At 41.7% G+C, this 14,522-nt stretch overlaps 2 protein-coding genes across 4 annotated transcripts in view; one reads left to right on the forward strand and one right to left on the reverse strand.

The window, feature by feature from the left end:
• Positions 1–776: 776 nt before the first annotated feature.
• cry1b (cryptochrome circadian regulator 1b) lies at positions 777–10,208 on the reverse strand. 2 transcript variants are annotated; one of them, XM_035642477.2, is made up of 11 exons: positions 9,985–10,208; positions 7,098–7,206; positions 6,344–6,486; positions 5,731–5,915; positions 5,567–5,655; positions 5,065–5,205; positions 4,437–4,748; positions 4,131–4,282; positions 3,457–3,659; positions 2,709–2,846; positions 777–2,247 (listed from the first exon to the last, which is right to left on the reverse strand). In XM_035642477.2, exons 1-11 carry the CDS (start codon positions 10,002–10,004, stop codon positions 2,165–2,167), a joined length of 1,575 nt encoding a protein of 524 aa, XP_035498370.2. In that variant the 5' UTR covers positions 10,005–10,208; the 3' UTR covers positions 777–2,164. The 2 variants fall into 2 exon arrangements, with proteins under 2 accessions (XP_035498370.2, XP_035498369.2); XM_035642476.2 differs by having other exon boundaries at positions 9,307–10,208.
• A 1,059-nt stretch (positions 10,209–11,267) lies between these two features.
• btbd11b (BTB (POZ) domain containing 11b) overlaps positions 11,268–14,522 on the forward strand; it is a 64,648-nt gene continuing 61,393 nt past the window's right edge. The window contains exon 1 of one of the 2 annotated variants that reach the window (XM_035642475.2): positions 11,268–11,397. The gene's annotated coding sequence lies outside the window, so the exon portion shown is untranslated. The remainder of the gene's footprint in view (positions 11,398–14,522) is intronic. The other variant, XM_047333235.1, reaches the window with a different exon arrangement.

Here is a 14,522-nt window from a genome sequence, read left to right on the forward strand (position 1 = left end):
ACCCGGAGAGAATCCACGCATACAAGGGGAGAACATCCAAACTCCACACAGAAAGGCCCTGGTTGAACCGGGGTTCGAACCCAGAACCTTCTTGCTGTGAGCCGAAGGTGCTAACCACTACACCACCGTAATATCGTATTCCCTTCTTTTATTTTTCAGTGCTGGTCTTTTATGGAACTTTTATGAGATACTGAATGCCTACATGTCCCTCAGGATCAACTGAATCCCCCTCTCTCTCTAGACGTATAGGTTTGAGTCCGAGTATGACAGGTTGTATGTTATAAATCACTTGCAGCGATCTGTTTGTGTTTGTTTGGCATTAAAGCACAAACTCACTGTTATTCAAAGTAGCAGTAAAGGATCAGCGTGTGGAGAGTTGAATACGTGCTGCATTTCATTCCTGATATGGTTGGTTGCCGCTTATTAAATATTATCCAATTACAACCATTAGAATTACATAATGGAGTAATTTCCTTTTATGGTTCCCACTGCTGGCTGTTTGGAAAACGCAGATACAGGCTGGTTTTATCGTAATAGCCAGATGTTTTTCACCTTATATCAAGATAATTCCAATGTTATGAAATGTTTCACATTAGAACGTAAAACATTTCACGTCATGACAACAAAGAAAAAGTGTGTGAGACCCTGAGATACACACTTTCATTTATAAAATATGCAAAGAAACAGACTTCATCAAACCTTTTGAAATACTGAATTCCTCCATGAAGAGAATGACATATGAATTATAGTGCAAATAAAAACAAGACACAATACAGTAAGAATTTGGTCATTCTTTATACAAAAATAGCATTCAAGGTAGAACATTTGAGTTTTGGTGACACATTATTTACAATGGGAATTGTGAAATTCCAAACCTAATATACAAAAGTTGAAAATCAAAATCAAACATTATTTACAAAATATGTGATAGAACCTGACCGTCTTGCTTCCAATTTTCTTAACTGCTGTACATCTGACATCAGTATGCTAAATCTTAATATAAAAAAAATCCCATTATGTACATTCATGACAATGTGCCATAAAATTGTTGGTATGAAACATTGAGGGTCCTGTTTTCTGCATTTGTCCTGTGTATTCAATGTAAAGTATATACGTCTGTACTGTATCCCAATGTCAGTGCGCAAACAATGGGCTCAACAAACATTCTCATGATTCTCATCACTGATCATGGTTTCAGATTTCAAAATTTTTTCAAACATACTGTGGTGCAGTGGTTCTCAATCTGGCATAAAGCCACTGACTCTGATCAGTTAATCGCAAAATAATTAAGGCCCCTTTATTTAAATTTAATATATTTACAAATTTAATTATTTATTCGGGATTTTGATGATGCTGCTTGCAATTTTCTCCCCATTTTGGGGAGTTCTGATAGAAAGCCTAGTGGTTCATTCTCATCTTAAGGAAAATAGGAGAATGTTGTTGCAGGTTTTCCAGGATGAGTGGGAACCCCCCCCAAAAAAGGGAGGGGGCACGTCAGCAAAAAGTTTGAGAACCACTGCTGTAGTGGAAGACATAAGCTAACCTCACAACACCCTGATGGGAAACTTAAAAGATTCAATCTGGGTTTTTTTCTTCTTCTTTTTCTGTAAGAGGGTTTATGCGTCTCAAATATCACCAATTTCTCTCAATTCCGTCCACTGTTCCTGAGACGTGTGAAGTGTCTCTTACAGAATCTGGAGACCCAGATGTGTTGGTCCAACATGTGACGATCTTAACTGATTACAAATTGTTTGTTCACCAATTTCTCTCAATTCCGTCCACTGTTCCTGAGACGTGTGATGTGTCTCTTACAGAATCTGGAGACCCAGATGTGTTGGTCCAACATGTGACGATCTTAACTGATTACAAATTGTTTGTTCACCAATTTCTCTCAATTCCGTCCACTGTTCCTGAGACGTGTGATGTGTCTCTTACAGAATCTGGAGACCCAGATGTGTTGGTCCAACATGTGACGATCTTAACTGATTACAAATTGTTTGTCCATTAGACATACGTTTAGAGTTCGAGGGGCCATCACATTCCATCTCCTCTGGTCGTTAGTTACAGTTACCGTGTGTTAGCTGTAGAGCATTGCAGGGGAGGATGCTACCGGAGGGTACGGGCCGACAGAGGGGCCCTTTGTGTTCTGCCTCTTGTCAATTCTCTATTTGCTCTGCCTCCCGGATTTAGAGCCGCTCTTGGATGGTTCTTCTTCACGCTGCCTTTTCTGTGTCGACTGACTTCTTTCTGCATTAAAACATGAAAGGCAAACAAACGTCATTAGAGAATCTGCTTTCAACTTGCATTTAAGTTTATGAATGGAATAAAAAAAGAAACACAGATATAACTTTGTCCAACTGTGTGAAAGGAATATACTTAAGAAGCTATTATGAAGTTCTTTGAAGTGTAGCAACTTAGGGCATATTATACTTTTTAAACTAATATAGTTAATGTTTTTGGGGCAGAACAACAGTAGTTTGTTTGTGCTCTGTGATAAAGTCCAATATACAGAAACAAGTCCTGCCAGCCAGAGATATCGAATATGTTTGATTAAATGAATAAATATCAAGTTGACAAACTGCCCAAGTCTCATGGGTTTTTAATTTTGGCCAAGAGTGTGAGGTCTCTGAGTAAATTACAAGTTAATTTTGTGTCTACCAAGTAAAATGTAAATGTATTGTATTGTACGTCAACCAACTAACTTGTACCTGTCCGAGGCATTCCCTCCCGGATGGACAGCTCCTCAGAGGACTCTCCTGAACCATGACCGGTCCCCGTGTTGACTCCTGCAACGTTGCTGCCACCTGCACCATTGTTTGGATTGGCAGGTACGGTTGCCAGTAGGCCTGCAGGAGAACGGGGAAGATGTTTGAATGTTTGGCACACACCACAAACATCAGTAAACTCTTTTAGCAAAGCAAATGGATAAGAGAACGTATTACAAGTGCCACAATGCTTGTATGAGCACTTTGATAAACCCTGACAAGTTCACCAATGGCAGATGATTGGCGCCATCTGACAGTACTTACACGCCAAGGCTTAAACTCTGCAGTACCTGAATGTCTGAGAGTCTGACTTAGAGAAAATATTATGGATGTGTATCCATATTTGCTGAGAACAAAATTCCAAATTGACCCTCCAAACTCTTAAAGCTCTTTATTTTGGGGGCTTTACTTACACATCTTTACGTTTCACCCAGTGTTTTGTACTTGAGCAGTTGCTACTTAAATTTACACAACGGTAGCATTCATTTAGTAGTACTGTTTTCTAATGCACTATTGTGTGCTGCGCATTTTGCAAATCTGCTGTCCCATCACTGTGGTGTATGGGGTATGCTTAGCATTGTGGGCTTTTTTTCTTTGACAACAGTTTACATTTACTATAAATACACGCAGAATTTCCAGAAACCAAAAAAACCCACTAAAATCAACGTGGGAGTATCCGAGTCGTCCCTACCCAGTCCTCTGTAGCTGGACAGCTGATGGTATATTTGCCTCATTCGCTCGATGTTGGCGCGGCTGGCCTCCGCGTGGTTCACCATGGGCTTAGGGTATTGTACCCCTATGATGCACTTTGCCGCTTTCTGCACTTCTTCCGGGGCATTCCACGGATCGTAGATGTATTTAGCAGGGAAGCCCCTCAATATGGGCAAATAACGGCTGAAAGCAGAGAATGAAAAAAAAAATTAAGACGGATGTGGAATAAGCTGGAATAAGGTAAACAGGATTTCTGTAGCACACTACAGAAATGTGTAATAACTTTCCATTGGTGTTTATCAGTTGCTGCACGTGATTGTCAAATTTCACTTTTAGGTGAACCTCTGGGCTGTGTTGCAAATAGACCACGAGATTACAAGTAAACCTATATACATTTTTTGTTATAAATAAAACTTAACAATCTGTTGATACATTGGGAATCCTGATGCAACCCATAGATGATGCTGTCATGTTAATGTTAATGTCAACCAACACTGATGCGACCATGACAAATGATTTCCCCCAGTGATGATACAACAGAGCACAAGTAAACCATGAGATAATTTGATTGCACCATTTTTAACGTATGCTCAAAATTAAGAAAGGACACATGCTTCTAAATTCATTTGGCGCAGTTGAAAGGTAGTGACTGACCGTATGTACTCGCCGTTGGGGTCCGTGCGTCGTCCGAAACCCACAGGGCAGTAACAATGGAAAAATTGCTGGAAAAAAGAGCTGCATGAAAGCCACATCCAATTGCCAGCATTAACACTCCAGTCCGCGTCCAACAGCAACTCCTCAAAGACCTGCACGGGACAGTTGACAGCAGACAGTTGAGACAACGGATGGTAATAATGAAAATCAGAGCGAGAATCATCAGGACAGCAGAACATTGGCTTCATTCACTCAACTTTTCTTCTAATGCCCATATGTACTTAAATCTCATTTCTCAGCTCTCACCTTCATGCCTTCCTCCCATCGGATCCACAGGTCGCCCCTGGTGAGAAAGCAGGCCACGGCGTGCCTCGCCAAATGATGGATCCACCCCTCCTGCCTCAGTTGGGTCATTATGGCGTCTATCCAGGGAAAGCCCGTCTGTCCCTCCACCCACTTGGACAACGCCTCTGGGTTTCGGTCCCATGGGATCTGGACACACATGGGGTTTCCCTCCATCTTGTCGAAGCAGGGGTTGTTGGTGGCGGTCGTGTAGAAGAACTCCCTCCACAGCAGCTGCCCATACAAGGAAAGCGGCGGGGTGCTGTTCTTCTTCATCTGATAAGGGTAATGACATGACTCAATATTAATTATCATCTGCAGTATGAACTGGTTAAACTTATTCACATGTTTCTCCACTTTTACATTAAAATAAAATTTAAAAAACAGAAAAAGTTTGTGGGTTTTAAGTGATCATAACATCAAGATGTACATGACACAGACATTTAAATGTCCATACTCGAGGGTATTGCGTAGGCTTATGCATCTCAAATCACAATAAATGTCATCTGATTAAAAACAAACACAAAATGGAAAACAGCTTGTTTTCAAGAATAAATTATTCATTCAGGTTCATGTCTGTGGCCATTCATACCTTTTTGTACAGATCTGTAAGTTTGAAGTAAAAGAGCCGACAAGAGAGGCATCCAAAGCGCAGGTAGGGGCTGAGTCCCGTGGGACTGGCCATCAGGGAGGTGGCGTTCATACGTGGACGCTCAAAGTTCGCCACCCATGCCTGTAAAAAGACGGACGGTCTGCTTAAAGCATAATATCACAGAAAAATTTCGACCTGGATAAATTACAGTTGATATGGCGTATGAGTACAGTGCCTACAAACTCGGTTTGAGCACTCATAAATGTAATTGGGGTTTATTGGTTTTCTGTTCTTCGGCTGACAACAAAATGTTTTCGGACGATCCATCTTTGCTCTGCGAATGTGAGTTAATGAAATGTGCAGGCCTCTTTTTGTCCACTTTAAACAGGGGGATGTGTTTTTTTTTTTTTGACGTGACCAAATTATCTCAAGTGATGGCATGGTGGTGTTTATTTCATATTTCGTTCATATACTGTGTAGTATGATGTGGTTTTTTTTTTACCTTCCTCTCCAGATGCCGCTCTAGTCTCACGAGGGCTTCTGTTTCTCCACCCGGCCATACCGCTGTGGTTAGGCCTTCTGTCTCGAAACCTTAAAGGCAAAATACACAAGCAGTTGAAACCATCTGTGTACACCACACACACTAATTAAAGAAAAACAACTTACCTAGCTCTTCCAGCGAGGGCACCCCAAACTTGTCATCATGGTCTGCTGCAATGGGTGTGGTACATTTTCTAATGACCTCAGATGTGATGGTCTCTGTGGGCAGGTCCACAGCATCCATGCAAGTGAGGAGGACCTGGAAGCGCTTGTAGGTGAGAGGCGGCTGACCAGCATTGAGTTCTATGATCCTTTAGGAGAGAACAATGTAATAAAAAGGAAATCAATAAAAACCTACACCTACAAACACTTACTTACACACACACTTACTTACTTACACACACACACTTACTTACTTACTTACTTACTTACTTACTTACTTACTTACTTACTTACTTACTTACTTACTTACTTACTTACTTACTTACTTACTTACTTACTTACTTACTTACTTACTTACTTACTTACTTACTTACTTACTTACACACACACACACACACACACACACACACACACACACACACACACACACACACACACACACACACACACACACACACACACACACACACACACACACACACACACACACACACACACACACACACACACACACACACACACACACACACACACACAAGCGGGAGGTCACTATGGACATAGTTGTGCAGTCACTCACTTGTCCAGATCGTAGAGGGTGTGTGAAATCCGCACCATGACCTCTACCCCCGCCTCGTCGGCTAGTTTTCGGAGGGCGCCGTCACGTTCCTTGCCGAATGGCTCAGAGTCGTATTCGTAAGATAAACGTGAGACCTGCCATTCCTGAAGAAAAACGTAGAGGTGTGTAAATACGCAACTCATTGTGTTATTCTGAACAAAAATGTTTGTAGAAGACTGGACTGACAGATACAAAGATTACGGCCAGCGTGTTAATGATCAAATCTTCAGTCAAATTCAGATCTCATTAATAGCAAATGGCAAAATTAAAGGGCCCATATTATGCTCCAGGCACCTTTTCAGCCTGCCTCCACGTATATTTTGTTATCTGGGGTGTCTGCCAGCCCACGGAGAATGAAAAGAAAACAATGAGTCGTTGATTCGTGGTTTGGGTTGGCCGTGCAGACGATCTGTAAACGAGCCATTCACAGCCCGGGCGTCAAGTGACGTAAGTTGACTCCTGCTACTGGGGCAACCACGCCCCCAACCTGAACAGCACCTCCCCCCTTGAAGAGCGGAAAAACTGATCGCGTCTACGCCATAATTTTCTCCCCGCAAGCGAACGACGACCGCGGGCATGGCCAAGCAAGACTCGCGGCCGGCCGGCAACGAGCTACGCAGGCCGGCCGGGATATCGTTAACGTTCTATCGCCCAGCCCCTTGTGCTCTGTGTGTAGTTATGGAGTGCATCTTCTTATCCATCTAATCTCTTATACCTTGAAAAGACGAGGGAAGACATCTGTCGGCTGACCTCTGATGACAAACAAGCGGGAGTTGAGTTTGCGCAGGCTGGCGTCCAAGTCCTCCAAACACTGCAACAAGAACCTGGGAGCAGACAGACAGACAGAAGGGCTGATTATACTGTACATGTGAGGTAAGTCGTAGGAGAGACCATGGTTACACAAAAATGCAATCACGAGACCAGTCATAAATGTAGATGATTTGAAAGAATTTGTGAAAGCACAACACACGTGTTAAGATTCAATGGAATTGCAAATATGCATGCGTGCAATATTAGAAACGTAAAGAGTAAAGATGAAGTTGGTGAGATGCCGTGTTCATTCATCTTGGGTTATTCGATCACAAGTAGAAAGCTATAGTTACAGGTGGTAAACGGACGCAATATGATCTGATCACTCACAGCACATTTGGAGGTGGTCTGAGCCGCAGTGCTCAAGCACTCCTAAAATTAGTCAAAGCACTCCTAAAAAAGTGAGGTGTTTTTTTTAACTGATCCTGGCTCTGATCCTAGAATGGACACAAGTATTATGCAACTGAATTTACGACAGATTATACTATATATAGACAACAGAAGAAAAGGCTTGCATTAATGAAGAGAGTGCTCCACTATGAAACGGAAGATTTGAGTGTTTTACTGTGAGCAGACAGCCCTCTTCTGGTGAAGTCTTTGTAGACACTGTCTGACCTCCAGACACTTGAAACAACATTATTATCAGCAACGGGATGATGACGCCTGACACAACAGGGAATATGTACCCTCTCTCAGTGAGAGCCAGAAAAACAAACAAGACTTTTATGCACATGAGATATGCTTTTGAACTTAAACCAAAGTGTATTCTTTCTTGTAGAATCAGCACAATGTCAACAGACACATCACCTCTATTTATTTTCCTTTTAAAAAAAAATAAAAGTTGCGTATCAAGATTCTATTTAAAAAAAACATATGAAGCAGGGATTTAATCTGCCTTCTAATTCTGTAAATTGGTTCTTAAAGGTAAGATAGCATACAGTATGTATAATACTGTATGCATACATATTCATACATAATAAATTTATTATATTGTTATCCTAAAATAATAATTATTCTATTCTAATAAGAACATTTGCAGAAAAAGGAAATGTGGGGTTTGGTGCATTTTTTATGTAGTCAAAACTGTGAGGCGGGCATGATGTTATGAGAGCAACACACTGACCCAATTTCTCAGCCCTCCATTTGAGGCTGAGCAGCGAGCGGGAAAAATGACTTCACCACACTCACTGGCTGAAGCCTTTGCACAACGTTATAATTAATTAATTTCCCTTCATCCCAAAATAAATTATGGAGTGAACTCAAAGAAAATTAGCTGCACAGCTAATGATATAAAAATGGTCTACCAGGTTCTTGAAACATGTCTGTTGTTTTCTTTCTCTGAATGTCACTTATTTCTTTAACATGTATTAGTTTCATATGAGCAATGGTGTGAAGATTGAAATTCATGGGCACAGTCAAGGGGACGCTAACAAGAGCTCTGCGCATTCTTCACTATCATACAGGGCTGAAACTAGCACGGGAACACATCTGAATCCTGCACCAAACAACCGAATACAGCATCAGGCAGTAAAAAGAAACAGAAGGGACATGGAACATTTTTAACATCATGTATTTGTGTGGTGTTCTGTTCGCCCTGAGGGATATGAAAATAAATTAATTGTAACTGTCTAAAAATTAGGGGAGACAATCGATGCATAAAACTGGGTGTGTGTGTCAACACCCCCAAACTAGTTGGAATTCTATAATCTATAAATCGATCGATGACAGTTTTTGTTGTAATACAACCCAGACACCAGCGCTTGATACATATATTGGAAATTGAATGGTCATCAGAGTTGACAGTCAATGATGTGACAGTGAGCGGGTGACTGATATTGAACCATTGTGAAAAATTGAGTCGAAATTTGACATTGGAAACTGGGCAGTATAGCGATAAACAAAGTCTGAAGGTATCCGCAGACATCTAGTTGTGTTTTAATATTAATATTGCACTAATTGCCTATATAGAGAAATGATTTGCAGGCAGTAACAGGCGCCAAACTGGAGGGATCAACTGTTATTTTTGAGTTCATACAGCAGAGGACAGATCATTGAAGAACTCCTCTTCCAGAGTCTCCTTACGTCCCGACACCTCCCCGGGTCCCACCACGTACCTCCACCTGTTGATGCCCACGTTGGAGGAGCCCGCGAACCAGGGGTCCAGGATGTAGACGCAGCGCAGGGTGTCCGACGCGCGGATGGAGTCCCTCAGGGACGGGTTGTCGTGCAGCCGCAGTCCCTTCCGGAACCAGTGGACGGTGTTGACCACCATGTCGCCCTGGTATCACTGGGTCCACCCCCCCCAAAACAAATGACGCCCTCTTGCGTTGATTTCGTAGGGGAAGAAGTGGTCAAGTGATTTGGACCTGCTCAGTGGGCGCGTTGACGGGCTCCCCGACTCCGACCTTGCTCCATGAACGTGTGCACAGAGTTGGGTCCACTCGTCAGCGGCGGCTGCATGGGTTTGTAAAGCGGGTGACCACGGTGGACGCCGGAAAAAACGACCAGCACGCACACTCGACTCTTTCACAAGCAACGACGAATCGAACACATTCTATGAAATTAGAATAAATTAATCTTTAAGGCACCAACGGTGGATTTGGAGAAGGTGAAACGAACCCACGTCACACAAGCTGTTCGGTCGCAAAAGCAACAACAACAAAAAGAAACAAGCACACGCGCGCAAATAGTTCCGGGTTGTTTACACCCGTAACGTTAGTCTACAAAAAAACATTCTGCACCGACTCGACCCTTTTTAAAACAGGTGTACCAAGTCGTGTTATGATGAATACCTGCTACAGTCGTCGGCCATGCAAGATCCTTTTTCTGGGTCAACATCTCCACCCACAGGCAGAGGCAGGGAGGAATACGGTGCTCCGATTGGTCGAAATATACCATTATACAACCGGCTCGCCGTCACGTTTCCGTAATGTGCTTTTTTAAATGTATTTTTATTTTTTTAAGTCACCGCTTACACGTTGTCAACGCCTCTTATAATGACGGAGACGTCGATATGTGCCCATATTTTCTCACCATGTATTGTAAGGGTTAACTTTTCGCGAGGCAGTAATATTAAATAACACACTTAACAGCCGATTGAGTTGTGTGTTTAGGTAGTAACCCGAGAAGTACCCGGATGAGCACATGCAGTGCGGAGAGGCCTGCTCGATTTATATCAGGGAGCACACCGCTCACATAGTAACTGTGAGTTTGGTCCGACATTTCTAACCATTGCCAAAATGATCTGCGTTAAATTCTACATAAAACACGAAATAATGAAAGTAGAGTACATACTCATATGTATATATGCTATATTGATATATTAATAAAGATTTATAATACATTTCATGTTTACATTTGTAAGTTAATTTGAGTTTATATATGTATATATTTTCAACTATCTATATCTCTGTCTATCTATCTATGTACACAGGTTTAATGTTGTATCAGCTCAGCAAGGGCAACTGTGCAGGGGCCCTATACTCCCAAACCTATGTTAACTTATATTTGGGTCAACGTAATTTATTGTAGTTCACACATCTGTTAAAAAAATGCAACTGTGGAGTACAGTATCCACTATGACAGGTCCACCATCCATCCTCCACCCGTAAGACTCCAGGTTTTGTAGTGGAGCATTTGTTGCAGTGTTATTGAATTATTGAATTATTGAATTGCTTTACTTTTACACCACCGAAAAACGTCTTTTTCGCCACATTTTAAAACGTTGCCTAAAAAAAAAAATACGTTCAATTGTACGCTGAAGGACGTATTTTTCTACTGGTTAAGTTTTCCGCCAGGCAGCCGTTTAAGTTTGCCCTTTTTTTTCAAGCGTACTTCGGCCATGTACGTTTTTCGGTGGTCCCCTCTGCAACATTGCGACTGTGACTTACGCTACTTCCATTTCTCCTCCAAACTCCGTGAAATGACAACCCCGATCACCATCTCCATGAGGTGACATATTAACTACGCATACGTAACTCATACAACCCCAGTCCAAAATCACTGAACTCTCCCTTTAAGAAAAAGCGAACAAACTGTGACGAACTTGTTTCGATAGAGACCGTTTCACATTCGAATCCCTCCGCTGGAAACGAACGACGACGGGACAGGCGGAGTAACATCTCACCACGACGAGTGGTTCTTGTGCTAGCTAACGGAAGCGGACTCGAGCATCAAAACACAACTTTTCGAGACAAAGCTCGACGGTAAGACATAATTCATGTGTGTCGCTGTTTGATATTACGATCACGTGTTCAGCTGCTGCTTCAAAGAAAAGATGGTTGTAGCGTAAGCGGAGAACATGCCGCTGGAATCGGTGTGTTAAGAGCTTTGGTTTGATTATGTAGCTTGTGCTGTTAGCATGTTGTTGTTGTTAGCGGCAACTATCAAGACCGGTTGTGTCTACGCGAGATGCCGACTTAGTTGCTTGGTGTTTTAGTTCAAGATATACAATTTTTGATACAAACACAATTTTTTTTGCTCTTCTTCAGCTGCTTATTCGATGACAGTTGGTCGTATTCAGTGATTATAAAGACACCATTGGACTCGGTGCGTGTTGTTGTTAGCGAGGACTATCGCGACCATGTCGTCGACATACTGCACAGTGGACACGTGCAGTTCTCGCCGTTATGCCACATGCTGATTTAGTTTAGTGTTTTTAATTGTGCTTCATATGAAATGGTTGATCATTTTGACGTGTAGCCGAGTTTCTCCCCTTTCTGTGCATATGCTGTATGGCCACATTGCTTCATGATGAGAAAACATGTGTGGTGCCAAAGAGTGATCGTCCGCCAGAAGCTGATTTCTGTTCTTTTTGGCAGACGATACACTGTGCTTTATGGGTTGTATGGCCCATTCAAAGGTGTTTCAACAGGTTACAAAAAAACTGCATGGGTTATAATCGAAGACAGAGCAGGTGAAAGAATGCAGTTATAAGGATAATTGCAATCATTTTTTATTTTATACATAACCCATTACCATATACCATCATGTTAATTACCGTGTAGTAATGTTAGACATACAAACGCTTAAAAACAATAGGATCGTGTTCCCTGTGGGCAAACCGTGCCTGATTACGCTCTGAGCGGCGTTTCACAAAGACATACTTTTGATATTACTATGGTCATAGAGTTGTGCATATGTGCCCGTTATGACAGTTTGAGCCACATAAAAAATCAGTGTCTGGCGGACGATCGCTTTCTGGCACCACACCGGGAAGCAATTTTAAATTGTTGGAGTCCAAGAGGCAAACTAGAGCAGCATGTCAATAATATGTCCCTGCCACAGACCAGACCTCTGGAGCGACACTGCAGATATTACAGTGAGTATCGCTTTCAAATTGTTCAGAACATTGTGCCTCACAATTTCTATAGTGTCATGTCATCTACAATGAGCCGATGGGAACACGGATCAGCTTGGCTTGAAATGAGCCTGGCCAGTGAGTCAGAAACCAATTAGAACAGTAAACTGTCGAGCAGTAAAGTCTGCGTCATGATTTATCTATAATCATAAGCCCTGGCGTTGTCATGAGTGAGGTTTCTGCAGCTTTTCCTGCTCATTTTTTTTTCAGTTATGCTCTCACAATAGTTGAAGAGTTAGAGTCATTTGTGTGTATCGCAGCTGCTCGTGTCAGGATTTGTTGACCTAGTTTCACAAATATACAATTGTGATGAGTTAATTGTGCCACATTTCTGTTGTGGGTCATTGAGTTCAGAACTAATAGCTGCTCTCTCATGATGAGGCCCGAGGTCATTGAGGAATAATTCATGGGAGAAAACCAACATGTAGCTTTTCAAATGGACACTAGATGGCAGTCTCAACCAGGGAAGGTCCTGGAATAAACCCTATCGCATTTTGACATTTCTTCTTTTTTTTATTCATTTATTATTTTTAGACATAATGTTATCAGGCTTACTTCCAATAGCGCTTTTGGAATTTAAATTCATTTTTTAAGTTTGACTTTGGTTTGAGCAGTCAAAGCTTTGGGCCATTTATTCACTCATAGGACGTTGCAGCCACAGTGTCCGTCAACTTGACTAATCATACAATTAGCATTGTGCTTTGTATGATAAAGCACATGTGATGCAGTTGTCTGATCAGTTGACACTCTATTACAGCAGCCGTGTCGACTGAAGATAAATGCATGGACAAGTTTTTCCAAATCATGCTGAGATATAAGTCCTGTTCTTAAGGCTATAGGTGGATTTTCTAATTGTTCTGACGTCGCTGTGAAGTTGAGGTCTGAGTCCACGACTAACCCAAGATTTTTGGCTTGATGTTTGGTTTTCAACTTTAGCCTTTGAAGCTAAGTGCTGTCATTTGATGGTTCTTCCTTATCTCCCCCCAAAAAATTACTTCAGTTTTGTTAAACTAAAAATCCAATATTTTGATTAGTTCAATTTCCTCCTTCCTCTTTTTTCTCAGTGTGTACCCGATTATATAGTCTCCTGGTTATATGGATGTGTAAATGGATGTGTCATTTGCATAATTATGGTGAAATGTTGTGTTGTTCAGCCCAGCTTGGACAAGAGATGTGTTGAAAAGTAAGATCTGAGGCCATCATGTAATTATAAGCTTCTTTGGAAAAAGGCAGCAGGAGGAGGGTTTTAGATGTTGTATAATGTCCTACAATTTTTGTCTGGTTGAGCGGATCAAATTGCGTTTTTGCCTGAGTTGTGCTCCCCCTGACATGCTCCTCCCTCTAAATGAAGTTTGATTAAAGCAGTCCCTGAGCTGGAAGGGCTAATTTCCCCCAAACATAAACATTAAACAGTGATATTTAATCATCCTCCACGACTATAAAGGACTATAAAAAACCTTCAAGTTTAGTTTTGAATCCAGATTTTCACAGCAACGATTCTCCTAAACTCTTTGGTGCCTAACACATCCTACGCTTTTTCCCCCTTTAAGGAAAGATCAATCAATGAAGTGACTGAGATATGTTAATGTGATTACAATCTGTGAAAAGGAAAGAGGCCTGGCCTTATAAAGGTAACATTGTGGGATAAAACCAGATTATGAAGAATGCAGTTATACCTGGTGGTGGATCTGTCCCATGTGACTATGACCTTCCCTATGACCTTCAGAGTCTGACCACTATATATTTCTATATGTTAGATGCAGTAGTTATGCACATGGATAAGCACATCTCCAGTGAATGAGGTGATTGTTGCATCAAATCAAAAATACTTCTATCTTCTCACTGAGGAAGTTTTACAATGCCATGTTAACCATCATAAAGCAAATGTGCAGTTTGCTGCCACAGACCAGGAGACACGAGATCTGCTTTTTCCACAGCCTTTTTAATGCCAAGCTCACTGCTGCTTCGGAC

The sequence above is a fragment of the Scophthalmus maximus genome, chromosome 7 (genome assembly GCF_022379125.1).
Source record: "Scophthalmus maximus strain ysfricsl-2021 chromosome 7, ASM2237912v1, whole genome shotgun sequence".
NCBI classification, from domain to species: domain Eukaryota; kingdom Metazoa; phylum Chordata; class Actinopteri; order Pleuronectiformes; family Scophthalmidae; genus Scophthalmus; species Scophthalmus maximus.